Source organism: Notolepis coatsorum, assembly GCF_963971535.1.
Source record: "Notolepis coatsorum genome assembly, chromosome: 6".
Taxonomy (NCBI): domain Eukaryota; kingdom Metazoa; phylum Chordata; class Actinopteri; order Aulopiformes; family Paralepididae; genus Notolepis; species Notolepis coatsorum.
The window spans coordinates 179,625,854-179,641,982 of record NC_140170.1 but is presented as its reverse complement, the minus strand read 5'-3'; the positions used below and the strand labels follow the sequence as shown (position 1 = coordinate 179,641,982).

Here is a 16,129-nt window from a genome sequence, read left to right as displayed (position 1 = left end):
GCGAGGGGTTGCTATGTGCGGCCTTGTATGTGCGGGGGCTTGTAAGCGCTGTTCTCCGGAGCTGCAGCTGGGTACTATTGGGCTTGGCTGGTTCAGGCATATTCGACGGCTGATCAGACTCGAATGGTGACGGTCGCTTACGGTTTCCTGCCTCATTTGTACGAGGTTGATGCAAATAGTACTACGTGGCTTCTACGATACGATTCGTCGGGCGTGGCGCACGTGTGTAAAGCTAATAGAAGTTAAGTTCTCATTTAGCCAGTAGAGGGCAGAAGAGTTTCAGCCATGAGTTTGTTCTGCTTTACTCTCTTAAATTAAACGAGTATCTATAAATGAGTACTACTACTAATAATAATGCTGATCAGGTGTTACAGGTATAAAGACACTATGGTAGTAAGTCATACTGGCCAGTGATATAAGGTAAGGGATATATTATATAGTCACACAAGTATATAAAAAAGATTATATGAATATAGAATATAGTTTGACGTAGGTGTGTAAGGCAGTTATAGACAGTGAAATGCAGGAGTTTGAACAGTATGGATAACAGATCCTAGAGTATAGGCAATCAGGTATAGGCACTATTAACTTTTGATCCTAGAGTATAGGCAATCAGGTATAGGCACTATTAACTTTTAACTATTATTTAACTGACTAGAAGTTTTCCCAATATGAAGTACTTCATGTATAATAATGACTCACTTTCTAAATTCTAACATAACTACAAGACAGCAATGGAGTTCTGGACTAAATCACAGTCATTAAAAAAATAATGCAGTGATGCTTCCTGTTACAACCTGCTTTTCTAGATATAATATTGATATTGAAACCAAAATTGTATTATGTCTGATTAGCACTAGTACTCATTTATACATGTACTCCAGTTTAATCACTTATACATTGTATATTGCACTTTACTTTTGTATTTGCACTCAAGTTATTTTTGTTGTACTGTACTTGCCCTGTATGATGACAATACATTTTAATCTTTAAAAAAGACAGTCAGGGGTCTTTGAGAGGGTTCCAGGTGGTACCCCAGCTAAATGAGTGTTCATTTCACTATAATTTAACTGACTTAGAAGTTATGCCCAATTATGAGGTACAGTATATATCATAATTAATACTATGATCATGTGTTTTACTTTCTCCATTATTATTGTCCAAACTACAGCTATGAAATTCTAACATAACTACAGGACAGCAATAGAGTTCTGGACTAAATCAGTTATTCAAAATAATGCAGCAATGCTTTCTGTTAAAAGCTGCTTTTCTAGATCAAGATTGATATTGAAACTAGCTTTAGTTTTTGTATATATTTTTTGGAATTCCATATAGAATATTTATGTGGAGAAAAGTTGCTTCTACCATAATTGCCTTGTTTGACTCCTTATATCCTGTTGACATGTACATTTGTCATTGAGCATGTTCTAGCCAAATGAGTGTTTTAATTTCACTATTTTAGATTATATATAAAAAAAATCATTATACAGCACAAGTATAGTACAACGGAAATAAATTGGTGTCTAACTAGAGTACAAGTGTAACAGTAAAGTGCAATAGGATTAAACTAGAGTATATATAAATGAGTATACTGAGTAATAATGCTGATCAGATGTGTATGTACAGTGTTACAGTTATAAAGACACTGTGATAGTAAGTTAAGTGATATATAGTCTATATGCAGATGTTTTCAGACATAAGTGGATATATGTATACATGCAGTATTATTGTACATGCTATCACAAGTTACATGGGTAGAACATGAGGTCGGTAGTGATTACAGTGTAAGGCAGTATAGGCATCAGAGTTTGAACAGTAAGGATAACATATTATTGACCTAGAGTATAGGATATTAACTATTAATTCAACCGACTAGAAGTCACAAAACATAAGCATTAGTAGATTTGCTTCTATCCACCATTAAACAATGGATTTATACGAGGGAATGTGCCATTTCAGGGATAGTAGTGGTTGGCTCTAAAAAGAGCCTTTTGTGTGTTTTAGACAGTAACGCTTAAGACCTTCACTTCCTCTTGGCTGCTGTCCTCGTGGGCTTCGCGGCTTTGGGCTTGGCAGCCTTCTTCGCGGGGGCTTTCTTGACTACGGGCTTCTTCACGGCCTTCTTGGGGCTCTTGGCTGCCACCTTCTTGGGGCTCTTGGCTGCCACCTTCTTGGGACTCACTTTCTTGGGGCTCTTGGCTGCCACCTTCTTGGGACTCACTTTCTTGGGGCTCTTGGCTGCCACCTTCTTGGGGCTCTTGGCTTTGACTGCAGGCTTCTTTGTCTTTGGAGACTTTTTAGCCACAACCTTCTTAGCCGCAGCAGGTTTCTTCACTGGCGCTTTCTTAGCTTTCGGAGCTGCTTTCTTGGCTTCAGCCTTGTTGATTTTGAAGGAGCCGGAGGCACCGGTACCCTTGAGCTGGACAAGAGTGCCCTTTAACACCAAGCTCTTCACAGCGGTCTTCACACGTGAATTATTCTTCTCCACGTCGTAGCCACCGGCAGCCAGAGCCTTCTTTACCGCAGCCAGGGACACGCCGCTCCTCTCTTTAGAGGCAGATACCGCCTCGAGGACGAGTTCTGCGGCGCTGGGACCTGATGCCTTCTTCGGCTTGGAGGCAGCTTTCTTCCTGGGGACTTTAGCCGGAGGGGCAGCGGCTGGAGCGACTTCTGCCATAGTTCTCTTCTATCGTCTGATCAACACGAAATGCAAGAAATAGTCCGAGCTGACTGGTAGTGGAGCTGGGACAGGGGGCTGGTCTTAAATACTACATGAGAGCCATGCAGACTCAACCCACCCTGTCTACAACGCTGCAGCTGAAAAGCTCTGCTACTTGTGTTTTCTTCTCGCCAAAACGGGCTAAAATACAAACGTGGGAACATAGTTGAAATCTAACATCTAATGGGTCAGTTAGCACAAGCATGTCCCATTAGAATAAAACCATCTGGAGAGCCGTGGTTAGTTTGGACACGTTCCAGCGCTCTCCTTTCCGTCGTCACATGGTGCAGTGAGCAGCAACTTGTCTCAGTATTTTGCTTTTTAAATGGTTTAAATGTCATTATAATCCAGTCAGTACTCGTTCCCCAGTGAGTCGAGCTGCCTGGTGAGGGACTGGCAGTAAAACAAGGCATCTGGTGTCATGCTTTTGGTTATAAACTTGTACTTTCTCACTGCTGGTAAACACAGTCATTGCTGGCGTCGGCATGATATGTGTTACCTCGTCTTCTCGTCTTCTGTGGAAGATTACCACTTCTGTGGAAGGCTTTATGTAGCTCATGATGAATTAAATCTACAATTACTTTTATGAAGATTAAAAAAAAATACACAAGGAAGGTACAATGTAACTTTCTTTTTGGGAGAGACTCGCCCATATTGTCAAACTGCTGCGTGCTGTCGATTAAAGCCCAGACGGAAAGCTTAACAATGAAAAAAATCTGTTTCAATTACATGTCAATAGTAATAATAGGCAAAAGTTAGTTAGTAATAAAGCATACGAGTCATAATAATAACAGCTGGCGCAACAGGGGGAATAAAACGTGTCACGCTCTGACCATAGTCATCCCAACGGTGCTAATGCAGTCATTGCGCGTAATTACGCATGCACATTATGACATACATTTCAATATGTTTCCAATTGATAGGACTCAGTTGGTTGTTGCAAAAGGGTATTTTGCACTGTTGTGAAGTATGGTAGTCTGTCTGCTACATGTTATTGTCCTCTCTGGTAAACAAGAATACCCTGAAGACTCTGGCAGGAGCCTTCATTCAAGGGTACTACGACTATGCCTGCACCTCACGGTACCAAAGCACCTCAAAGGCGCTAAAAACAAGATTACAAACATCACAAAACAAACTGGTCGGACTACCTCACCCCTGCCCACTTTGACTACCTAGGATGGCTTAGAGTAGACGACAGAGTACAGCAACTTGCAATGGGCCTGGTCTACAAGATACACTATACGACTAATGTATGTATATTTCTCTCCCACCCACCCACCCCCTCCTAATGTACAGTATCCTCCCCATCATACTGTCAGGATCTATGGGTAACAGTACTGTATATTTGCATATCATATATGTCACAAATGTAACAGTACTATATACCTGTATGTCATGTATGTCCCTATGTCATAAATGTCATGATGTCATGTATGTTGTGTAATGTCATAAATGTCACTGAATTGAAAATGGGGGACCCTGATGTAAACAAGACAAACGTCTTTCTCTGGTCTGCATCCCCTTAACAATTGTATGTATTGTACCGGATCTATTCTTGTACCGGATCTACCCTGTTCACTGAAGATTAACCCAAAGGCTCTTTTAAGAGCCACCCACTCTGTCCTGAGAGAGTTATTCCTATTATTCTCATGATCGCGCTGTTCAGCAAAGTGGTAATGCCTTTCGTTTGAACAGTTTATTATCATCCTAGAGGCAAATCTTTCCTGTGACAAAATGGCATCCAATGTAATAAAAAGTCAACGAACGAACTAGATTCTTGTACCGGATCAACTCTCTCTGGTAAACAAGAATACCCTGAAGACTCTGGCAGGAGCACTCATTCAAGGGTACTACGACTATGCTTGCACCTCATGGTACCTAAGCACCTCAAGGGCAAAATTACAAACATCACAAAACAAACTGGTCAGACTACTGCTTGACCTTACTCCTAGAACCCACCTCACCCCTGCCCACTTTGACAACCTAGGATGGCTTAGAGTAGACGACAGTACAGCAACTTGCAATGGGCCTGGTCCACAAGATACACTATACGACTAAGGTACCCATGTACATGTCAAAATACTTCCCAAAGGTCAGTGAATACCATGACCACAACACCAGAGGGAGCTCCACAAATCATGTTAAACCCAGATTCGGCTCAAACAAGGGACTAAACACATTTCGCAATTATGCCACATCAATGTGGAACGCCATACCCACAGCTGTAAAGGAATGTGAATCACTACCCACATTCAAAACCACTCTCAAAGAGCACCTACGGTAGACTGCAATTCTAAACTGGCCCCTGTAAATGTCCTAACCCAACCCCCTCCAATGTACAGTAAATGTCCTAACCCAATAATACACGAGACCCTCTTCTTAGGACCAAGTAAGGTTTCGTCGATAATCCAATGTACAGTTACCCCCCCCCCCCCCACCCACCTCCTATGTACAGTCCCTTTGGATCTTAAATAAACTGTTTCAGAAATATAGTTTTCGAAAAAAAAGTGGTTTTGTGGCACAACTTGCCCCCGGTACGGGGTAAGTTGTGCCATTAGAGAGAATCCATTGGGGTAAATTGATAATTTAAAGTAAAACAGATTATTATTATTATTATTATTATTATTATTATTATTATTATTATTATTATTATTATTATTATTATTATTATTATTATTATTATTATTATTATTATTATTATTATTATTATTATTATTATTATTATTATTATTATTATTATTATTATTTTAATCTCAAAAGCGGTAAAAGCATCCTGCAGATCTTCATCTCCTTTCCAACCTGACGTATAGTCTTCCCCTGTTGCACCTCTTTCACTGCTCTTTCCAACTTCTCAAGAGGAGTTGAAACCCTGTCTGTCTTCCGTTTGTATCTGTGTGGCATGATGGATTTTGGTCTAAAATTAAGAATATCACATTGTTTTAGTGATCAAATGTAAGAATGCAATGTAAAATAACAATAAAATACAATAAAGTAATATATATATAGTTAATAATTATAAGTTGGGGCAACTTAACAAAGAGAATATCTGGCACAACTTAGCCCAGGCCCTTTGGCACAATTCACCCCAAGCCTACCATTTTGAAAAAAATGCATCCCCCAGCTGTTTTGAGCTAGCATCATGCTAACTGTATAGACTCATGGTGTCGCTTACTAAAGCACTAAAACATGTGTGAACTGTTTTCAAAGTTGTCTATAATTGTTCAAACACAGCAATAAAAAAAAAACTTGATCATACAATTTTTACTTTGGAGGGCAAAACCATGTTTTTTTTAACTTAAATGTGCTTAATGTGCTTAAATGTGTCTCCCTTCTTTGCAGGTTGAGTGAAATGGATGCCTCTTCAAAAATATGTTGTCACATGACCAACTTCTTCTATGGTTTTCTAGATACCAGGGGTGGCACTGCTTGCCCATTGGCACTGCTTAGCCCCACTCTCCCCTACTCTCTTTTTTAAACTCTTTTTGTATCACAAACAGGACTGTATTTGTAAATCTGGTGTCATAAATGTATAGATGTAGCAGTACTGTCTATCTGTATGTCATGTTTGTCATATGATGAATTGAAAATGGGGGACCCTGATGTAAACAAGACGAAAGTCTTTCTCTGGTCTCCATCCCCTTAACAATCGTGTGTATTGAGCCGTACTGTACTGTACCCATTCTGCAATCTGTTAATACAATTTGCAATCAATCAAGTAATTCGGCCACCACATTGTTCGGGTTTTCTTCACAAACATAGCCACAACACTGGTAAACAAACTACCCTCCCACTCAGGGCTTTATGGGGTAGAACACATAGTAGCTTACTACAAAAACCTAGGGGTCCGCAAGGACGACTTCAAGCTGGAAATGGTAACAACAGATGAGGTACTCAATAAACTGAGCGCCCTCCAACCTAACAAGGCCACTGGCCATGACAACATCCCCTCCAAATTCCTCAGAGACTCAGCAGCCGCCATCACACCAATCATCACACATAATAAACCTCTCCATAAAACAGGGACACGTCCCCAAGGACTTCAAAATTGCGAGGGTGACCCCTCTGCACAAAAAGGGCAGCAAATTAGACCCAGGCAACTACCGCCCTGTTTCTATTCTCACCTCCATCTCGAAAGTCATGGAAAAAATAGTCTACGAACAGGTCGAAAAGTACCTAGCGGAAAAAAATCTAATCTACGAATTCCAATCTGGCTTCAGAACATCCCACTCCACTGACACATGCCTTCTCTATTTGAATGACCACATCAAACAAGAGGTGGACGCAGGCAAATACTGCGGCATGGTCATGCTGGACCTACAAAAGGCCTTTGACACGGTCAATCACTCCATTCTGATTGACAAGCTAAAAGCAATTGGTTTTGATAGTCTATCAGTGAGCTGGATGCAATCCTACCTTGAGGGGAGGGAACAGATGGTGGAGGTAAACGGTACCCTATCCCCCCCCCTCACAGTGAGCTGTGGTGTTCCACAAGGAAGCATACTAGGACCGCTACTGTTCCTAATTTATGCAAATGACATGTCGTCAGCTTGTGACTGCAACTTGTTCCTGTTTGCGGACGACTCAGCCCTGCTGGTCTCTGACAAGAACAAGTTACAGGTTGAAAAAACCCTCAGCTCGGAACTAGGCAGAATCTGCATATGGCTCGCTGATAACAAACTATCATTACACATGGGCAAAACAGAGTCCATTCTCTTCGGTTCAAATAACAAACTCAGCAAGACCGACGGCTTCTCAGTTACAGTGGGTGACAATATTGTCACAAGGAAAGATGAAATTACCTACCTGGGTTCCATCCTAGAGGCTAATCTCTCCTGTGACAAAATGGCATCCAATGTAATAAAAAAAGTCAACCAACGAACTCGATTCTTGTACCGGATCTCCTCTCTGGTAAACAAGAACACCCTGAAGACTCTGGCAGGAGCACTCATTCAGGGGTACTACGACTATGCTTGCACCTCATGGTACCAAAGCACCTCAAAGGCGCTAAAAACAAAATTACAAACATCTCAAAACAAACTGGTCAGACTACTGCTTGACCTTACTCCTAGAACCCACCTCACCCCTGCCCACTTTGACAACCTAGGATGGCTTAGAGTAGACGACAGAGTACAACAACTTGCAATGGGCCTGGTCTACAAGATACACTACACGACCAAGGTACCCATGTACATGTCAAAATACTTCCCAAAGGTCAGTGAATACCACGATCACAACACCAGAGGGAGCTCCACAAATCATGTTAAACCCAGATTCGGCTCAAATAAGGGACTAAACACGTTTCGCAATTATGCCACATCAATGTGGAACGCCCTACCCAAAGCTGTAAAGGAATGTGGATCACTACCCACTTTCAAAACCTCTCTCAAGGGACACCTACGGGAGACTGCAATTCAACACTGGCCCCTGTAAATATCCTAACCCAACCCCCTCCAATGTACAGTCATTTACCTAGTATGGTTTTGTCAATAGTTCAATGTACATTTGTGTTTGTTTGTACAGTGTCTCCTCCCCCCCCCCCTCAATGTACAGTGTTACTTGTTTATACAGTGTGCCCCCCGCCCCCCCCCCCCCCCCCCCCAACCACCTCCAATGTAAATTACCCAGTATGGTTGTCAATATCCCAATGTACCCAACCCCCCCCACCCAACCTCCTCCAATGTACAGTTTCTATGTCAAATGTATATACTCCCTTTTCTTGACTCCTTCTGTATCACAAACAGTACTGTATTTGCAAATCTGGTATGTCATAAATGTATAGATGTAGCAGTACTGACTATCTGTATGTCATGTATGTCATATATGTCTATATGAATTGAAAATGGGGGACCCTGATGGAAACAAGACAAACGTATTTCTCAGGTCTGCATCCCCTTAACAATTGTATGTATTGAGCCGTACTGTATTGTACCCATTCTGCAATCTGTTAAATAAAGTTTTCATTCATTCATTCATAATGCCGGTGGATATGGTGCAATATTTCCCTAAATTATTCTCTCATAATTGAAGTACGCAGTTACATCATTGGGCCACAAGATGGCCCCGTTGTATGACTGAAGTAATGGTTCAGTTTTGTCAGCATTTTTCTGTAGTGTAGTTTCAGTTACGGCATACTGCTACTGTCTTTCATGGATCAACAATAATTTTAACATTCGCTTTAGTCTGTGTTACAACCCCAGTAAGTCAAGGGGAAGGGGTAACTAGCATACAAGATGATTGTGTTGTAACCTGGGATAAATTAACCAAAGAAAAAATAAACCAATGCCAACAACAAATGAGGTGAAAGAAAGTGATATTGTGCAATTGATATTTAGTGTTTACAATAAACCAAAGACGGACTAGATGCACAACAATGGAAATGGTGGGTTCTGGAGGCACACGACCGGGGTGGGCTTGAATGGGGGGGGGGGGGGGGGGGGGGGGCTTGAATGATGCCAAAGGAATGAACAGAGTATTGATTGATTGATTTTTTTTATCCACTTTTTCTCCTCCTGTTTTTCTGTGATTTTCTCCCATCCCAATTTAGTCGTTATGCCAATTCCCCCTCCCCTTCCTGGTCGTTGCTTGCATGTGCCCCCCACTGGTCAGTCTAGGGAGCCCTGAAGTCTAGCAGATGCTTCCTCCGAGACATAGGAGAAAGCCAGCAGCATCTTTTCACCTGCCAGCGCGGTCTCTCATTGGTGAGGTGTAACGCATGGGAGGTCACACTACCCTCACCATCTCCTTCCCTCGCTGTGCAGGTGCCCTGACCGACCTGTAGGAGTCGCTGTTTACAACAACCAGAATACCACCCCACCGGCTTCCCTCCCGCTGACTCTGCCAATTGAGCCAGAATGACGACTGGCCAAGCCGGAGGCAACGCTGACAGCCGGATTCGATACCAGTGTATCTTGCGTTGGTGACGAGCGCTTAGACCGCTGCGCCACCCAGCCGCCTATTGATTGATTGATTGAAAACTTTAATTACCAGATTGCAGAATGGGTACAGTACAGTACAGCTCAATACACACAACTGTTAAGGGGATGCAGACCAGAGAAAGACTTTCGTCTTGTTTACATCAGGGTCCCCCATTTTCAATTCATAATGACATTTATGACATACACAACATACAGATATAATAATCTAATCTAATCATTAATCTAATTATGACATTTATGACATACATGACATACAGATATACAGTACTGTAGGGCTGACCCCCATTAGTCGAATAGTCGACTAATCGATCGAAAGGAGCCTTAGTCAACTGGCAACCTCTTAGTTGAATGCAAAAAAGAAATATATATTATAATACATTTTTTTCCCCATTCTTTCCAAAAGAAAAGAGCCCTAGAAGCCGGGCTAACGCGAATGGTGCACATACCAGCGATGTATCCATCAGTGGACCAATTGCATGCTTTCGCAGAGGACAAGAAGCCTTCCGTCGACTCCTTCAGACAGCACCCCCACAGCCCAAATGGAATGATAAAAAAAAATAATAATAAGGAAGGGTACAACTCTATCAGCTGAGTAACAATGTTCATCAAAGTGTTGAGTGCATGACAGTAAGGTAATTTTATTTAATTTTTTCAGATTTTGATTGGAGAAGTGTGTCTTTAGTCGATGGCAAAAGATTGGTCGGGCTTCGGCTGTCCTAACTGTGGTGGGAGGTTCGATCCACCATTGTGGGGCAAGGACCGATAATAGGCGGCTTCTCTTTGATGACCCTCCCGGAGCTCGGATAGGAGTGGGGCTGACGCGGCCAGAAGATGCAGAGCGTAGATGGCTTGAGGGTGTGTAGTTAGAGACCATTGACTGGAGGTAGGCGGGAGCCATTCCCTTTGCAATGGGGAGCCAGTGCAGGTCTCTAAGAAGTGGGGTGACATGGGCTGACTTCGGTAGGTTTGAGATCAGGCGGGCCGCTGCGTTCTGAATGAGTTGAAGAGGCTTGGTGGCAGTGGTCGGAAGGCCAGCAAGCAGTGCGTTGCAGTAGCCGAGGCGGGAGATGACTGTTGATTGGACGAGGAGTTGGGTGGCTTCTTTTGTCAGGAATAGGCGGATCCGCCTAACGTTGCTCATTCATTCATTCACCTACATTCATGTTAACTACTGAGTTAGTCTTCTATTCATTCATGTTAACTACCGAGTTAGTCTTCTATTCATTCATGTTAACTACTGAGTTAGTCTTATATTCATTCATGTTAACTAGTTAGTTAGTCTTCTATTCATTCATGTTAACTACTGAGTTAGTCTTCTATTCATTCATGTTAACTACTCAGTTAATCTTCTATTCATTCATGTTAACTACTGAGTTCATCTTCTATTCATTCATGTTTCAAATGCCACATAAAATATCTACAAACAAAACTGTCCAAATATGTTGGCTTATTCTGTAAAATACGTCATTTTCTTCCCTTGCCTGCCCTTCTCACGCTATTTAAAACCTTGTATGAACCCCTCATTAACTATTGTAACGTCATATGGTGCAATACTTACCCCAGCCATCTCAAGAAACTTGAAAGCTTACAAAAGAAAATACTACGAGTAGTGTCATGGTCCGGGTATAAAGCGCCCTCACGCCCTTTGTTCCATCGCTTTGGTCTCCTGAGGCTCGCTGAGTTTAACATACACCAAAATGCATCAATTATGTATCAAGGTGTCAACAACATGAATCACAGACTGTCTGAGCTTGTCCCAGTCTGCCGTCCACTGCACATCCACAACACAAGAAATAGGGATCTTATATTCGGCAAGAGGAGACAACTCAAATGTGCTAGCCTAAGCATAGCATGCAGGGGCCCAGAGATCTGGAACGAGCTTGACGAGAGTATGAAACTGTCTAAATATAGCTCAGCGTTCAAGACCATAGTCCCCACCAGACTGGTGGACAAGCTGATCAGGCTGGGTCTGAGCTCCGCTCTGAGCGCCTGGATACTGGACTTTCTGAGTGAAAGGCCCCAGGCTGTCAGGGCGGGGGGTCAGACCTCCAACACCATCACCCTGAGTATCGGGTCCCCCCAGGGCTGTGTCCTGAGCCCCCTGCTGTATTAACTATACACACATGATTGTGTGGCCAAGTTCAGCTTCAACTCCATAGTGAAGTTTGCGGACGACACAGTGGTGGTGGGGCTGATCTCTGACAACGACAAGAAGGCCTACCGGCAGGAGGTTGAGGTACTGGAACACTGGTGCCAGGACAACAGCATGCTCCTGAACATTGGTAAAACCAAGGAGCTGATCATGGATTTTAGGAGAACACAGCAGGGGACACACACACCACTGAGGATAAACAGGGCTACAGTGGACAGGGTGAGCAGCTTCAAGTACCTGGGGTCCACATATCAGAGGATCTGACATGGACAACACACATAGACTCAGTCGTAAAGAAGGCGAAGCAGCGCATCTACCACCTGAGACAGTTAAGGAAGTTCAGAGTATCGGGGAAGATACTCCAGTCCTTCTACTCCGGAGCTGTAGAGAGCATCTTGACTGGAAACATCACTGCCTGGTATGGAAACAGCACAGCACTGCAAGAAGGCCCTACAGAGAGTGGTGCGCTCAGCTGAGCGTACTACGGGTATTGCACTACCACCCCTGCAGGTCTTATATAACAAGAGGTGCAAATCCAGAGCCTGCAGAATAATGAAAGACCCTCACCACCCCAACAACAGCCTGTTCAAGCTGCTGCGGTCAGGAAAACGCCTGCAAACACCAACAACTAGGACAGAGAGACTTCGGCTCAGCTTCTTCCCCCAGGCCATCAGAGTCTTGAACACTGAACTCTCCACAGACAAGCACACATGAGCACACACACAACACACACACACACACACACACACACACACACTGTATACGCTCACACACTAGCAGTCACTTTAACATGAACACACACACACACACCATTGAATAATTTTAAATGAAAGAAATAAACAAAATGGGGGGAGGGGTATTAAATCCTATCTATTAATCCGGTTTCTTTCAAATACAGTATTAACTGACTGTATATTATAGCTGTATTTCCCAGTAAACTCCCTATATTAAAACTAAGCTTGACTTTCTGAATGGCTGATTTCAGTAACTTTCTGTGTTCCTCATACTTGCATTCCAGTAACACATGCTGAACAGATTCCGGGTTATTGCAGTGTGCACAAATGCCAGTTGGGTGTTTCCCTATCCTATAAAGTGTGTCATTCAATCCAGTGTGACCTATCCTGAGACGAGTAATGACTGTCTCTTCTTTCCGGTTCCTGCCCATCCTACTTGCTATTCCAACTTTCTTCTGAATATTGTACAAATGTCTTCCTGTTTCATTTCTGTTCCAGCTTTCTTGCCATAATTCCTGCATGTGTGTTTTGATGATTGATTTGACCGCAGATTTACTAAGTGGGATATCCATTTCTATTGTTTGACTTAAGTGATTGTTTAGCTAATAAATGTGCATTTTCATTTCCTTCTACCCATACATGGGCAGGCACCCAAACGAAGCCAACAGGCATACCTCTACTATATATTTCATAAATTAAATGATTAATCTTAAAAACAATATAGCAGTATGTTGTAGCCAGTCCTGGTAGATGATTGGCTGGATGGTGGGTAAACCGTTGTTCAGGAGCCAATGGCTGATGGATGACTACACAGTGTTATCTCTGCACTGACTCAGTTTAACCCTTTCACTTCCACACTACAGAAGGTTAACCCTTTACTACCACACTACAGAAGGTTAACCGTTCACTGCCACACTACAGAATGTTAACCCTTTACTATCACACTACCGACGGTTACCGTCGGTAATAATAATAATAATAATAATAATAATAATAATAATAATAATAATAATAATAATAATAATAATAATAATAATAATAATAATAATAATAATAATAATAATAATGATAAACTTTATTTGTATAGCACCTTTCATACAGAAACTGCAGCTCAAAGTGCTTCACAACAGAAAAAAGACAGGCATAAAATGAGCACATAAAGTGCAGACATATAAAATCACAGTTTTTTACATTAGGATCTAACATCCAAACAGGCCACCTTGTTTATGGTTTGATTCAGTTTTAAATAGACAATAATAAAAAGAGTAAGATAAAATAGACAGAGTAAAATAGTGCAATAGTGCAGTGCAATACAATTGTAGAATAGAATAGATAAAAAAAAAATTATAATACAGTGCAATAATAGAATAGAATAGATAGTAAACTTATGCAATAGAATGGACAGAGTAAAATAGTACTACAGTACAATCAACAGCGGGGTGTATTAGAAGGCTATGGTGAAGAGGTACGTTTTTAGCTTATTTTTGAAAATATCAAGAGATCTAGCTTCCCTAATGTCCATAGGTAGTGTGTTCCATAACTTTGGTGCATAGTTTGCAAAGGCGGTAGTGCGATAGTAAAGGGTTAACCTTCTGTAGTGTGGCAGTGAAAGGGTTAACCATCTGTATTCATCATTTATAGGCCGCATGGATCTCACAGTAGATTCTGTGCAAACAGCTGTTGGCAGTCGTTTTTCAAGTCAAAATAGTGACCACATAGTATTATTAATGTTAGTTTGATTCAGAAATCGTTATGTAAGGGAGCCCAGTGTGGGTCCTGACCCCTACCTTGGGAAAGCCTGCTCTTGAGTTTTTGTTGCTGTAGTTCTACATCATAAGCACTAGAGGGCAGAACAGTACTGTTTTCATTGACAGGCATGGTGATCAAATATACTAGTGCCAGTTTAATAATGCAAAGAAAACCATATAAACCTTTTTTGACACCATGTCTTGAGGTCAGATATGTTATTTTGTTCAGTTTGTGCGTGAGCATGCACATGTTTCTGTCTGAGTGAGTGAGTGAGTGAGTGAGTGAGTGAGTGAGTGAGTGAGTGAGTGAGTGAGTGAGTGAGTGAGTGAGTGAGTGAGTGAGTGAGTGAGTGAGTGTGTGGGTGTGTGTGTGTGTGTGTGTTTGTGTGTTTGTTTCTGTCTGAGTGATGGGGGCAATTTGTCATGATTTTGGGGCTATACAAATACATTTGATTTGATTTAGGTTAGATTCAAATGTATTGTCATTGTACACCACAAGTACAGTACAACAGAGTGAAGTTGGAATCTAACCAGAGGGCAAGGTAAAAGTGCATTAACAATATACAGTGTAAGAAGTGATTAAATGGAATATAAGATGATCTGAATCACTGAGTTATGTGAGTTATTGTAGTTGGTTGATTAGTTGGTTAATCGGTCAGTCGGTAGGTCAGTCAATTGGCTTGTCAGTTGGTCGGTTGGCGGCTTGGTTGGTTAGTTGGCTTGTCAGTTGGTTGGTGGCTTGGTTGGTTAGTTGGCTTGTCAGTTGGTTGGTGGCTTGGTTGGTTAGTTGGCTTGTCTAGTCAGTTAAATAATAGTTAAAAGTTAATAGTGCCTATACCTGATTGCCTATACTCCAGGATCTGTTATCCATACTGTTCAAACTCCTGCATTTCACTGTCTACAACTGCCTTACACACCTACCTCAAACTATATTCTGCATACTGGTATACGTCTGTATGATAGCATGTGCAATAATATATATAATGTGTACCAGCCAACCTCCTCCAATGTACAGTTTTTTCATCAAATGTACTCTCTTTTTTAGACTATTTTTGTACTGTATGTAAATCTGGTATGTCATAAATGTATAAATGTAGCAGTACTGTCTATCTGTATGTCATATGTTATGATTAATTGAAAATGGGGGACCCTGATGTAAACAAGACGAAAGTCTTTCTCTGGTCTGCATCCCCTTAACAATTGTGTGTATTGAGCTGTACTGTATTGTACCCATTCTGTTGCATCTGTTATTAAAGTTTTCAATCAATCAATCAATCCCTTACCTACTCTTCTAGTTATACCACTGGTCAGTATGACTTATACCTGTAACACTGATGTACATACATCTGATATACTCCAGTTTAATCACTTTGTCCTTTCATATTGCACTTTACTGTTATATTTGTACTGTTTAGACGTCAACTTATTTTCTTTGTATAACGACAATGGATTTAAACCTATTGAGGAAATGTATAACCATGTCTATTATGATGAGTTAAATGCACGGTCCTCTCCACATACAGTAATTCTGTTTTAGTTTCGACCTGGGATGAACTGACTGAACTAATATTATGACTGGCAAATCACCTCATACTGATTAGTCTTATTCTGAAGTTATTCTACTGTCTCCTAAAGAATAATTATTTGGAGAAAAGTTTAGCTTCTACAATAATTACATTGTTTGACTCCATAAACTCCTATAGTAAAGAGTGAGCAGCAATATTTTCATGTAAGAGTACAAATTACAGTATAGGATGCAGCCAAGAGTAATTGCTTTCTCTGTAATATGTGGGTGGCTCTGAAAAGAGCCTTTGTGGGGTTTGTCGAGGAGGCTAAATAAT

At 41.5% G+C, this 16,129-nt stretch overlaps 1 protein-coding gene across 1 annotated transcript; it reads right to left on the bottom strand.

The window, feature by feature from the left end:
• Positions 1-2,023: 2,023 nt before the first annotated feature.
• On the bottom strand, positions 2,024-2,677 carry LOC311231003 (histone H1.01-like; the record flags this gene model as incomplete). The annotated part of the gene is made up of 1 exon (XM_084317469.1): positions 2,024-2,677. One exon carries the CDS (start codon positions 2,675-2,677, stop codon positions 2,024-2,026), a length of 654 nt encoding a protein of 217 aa, XP_084173595.1.
• Positions 2,678-16,129: the final 13,452 nt, after the last annotated feature.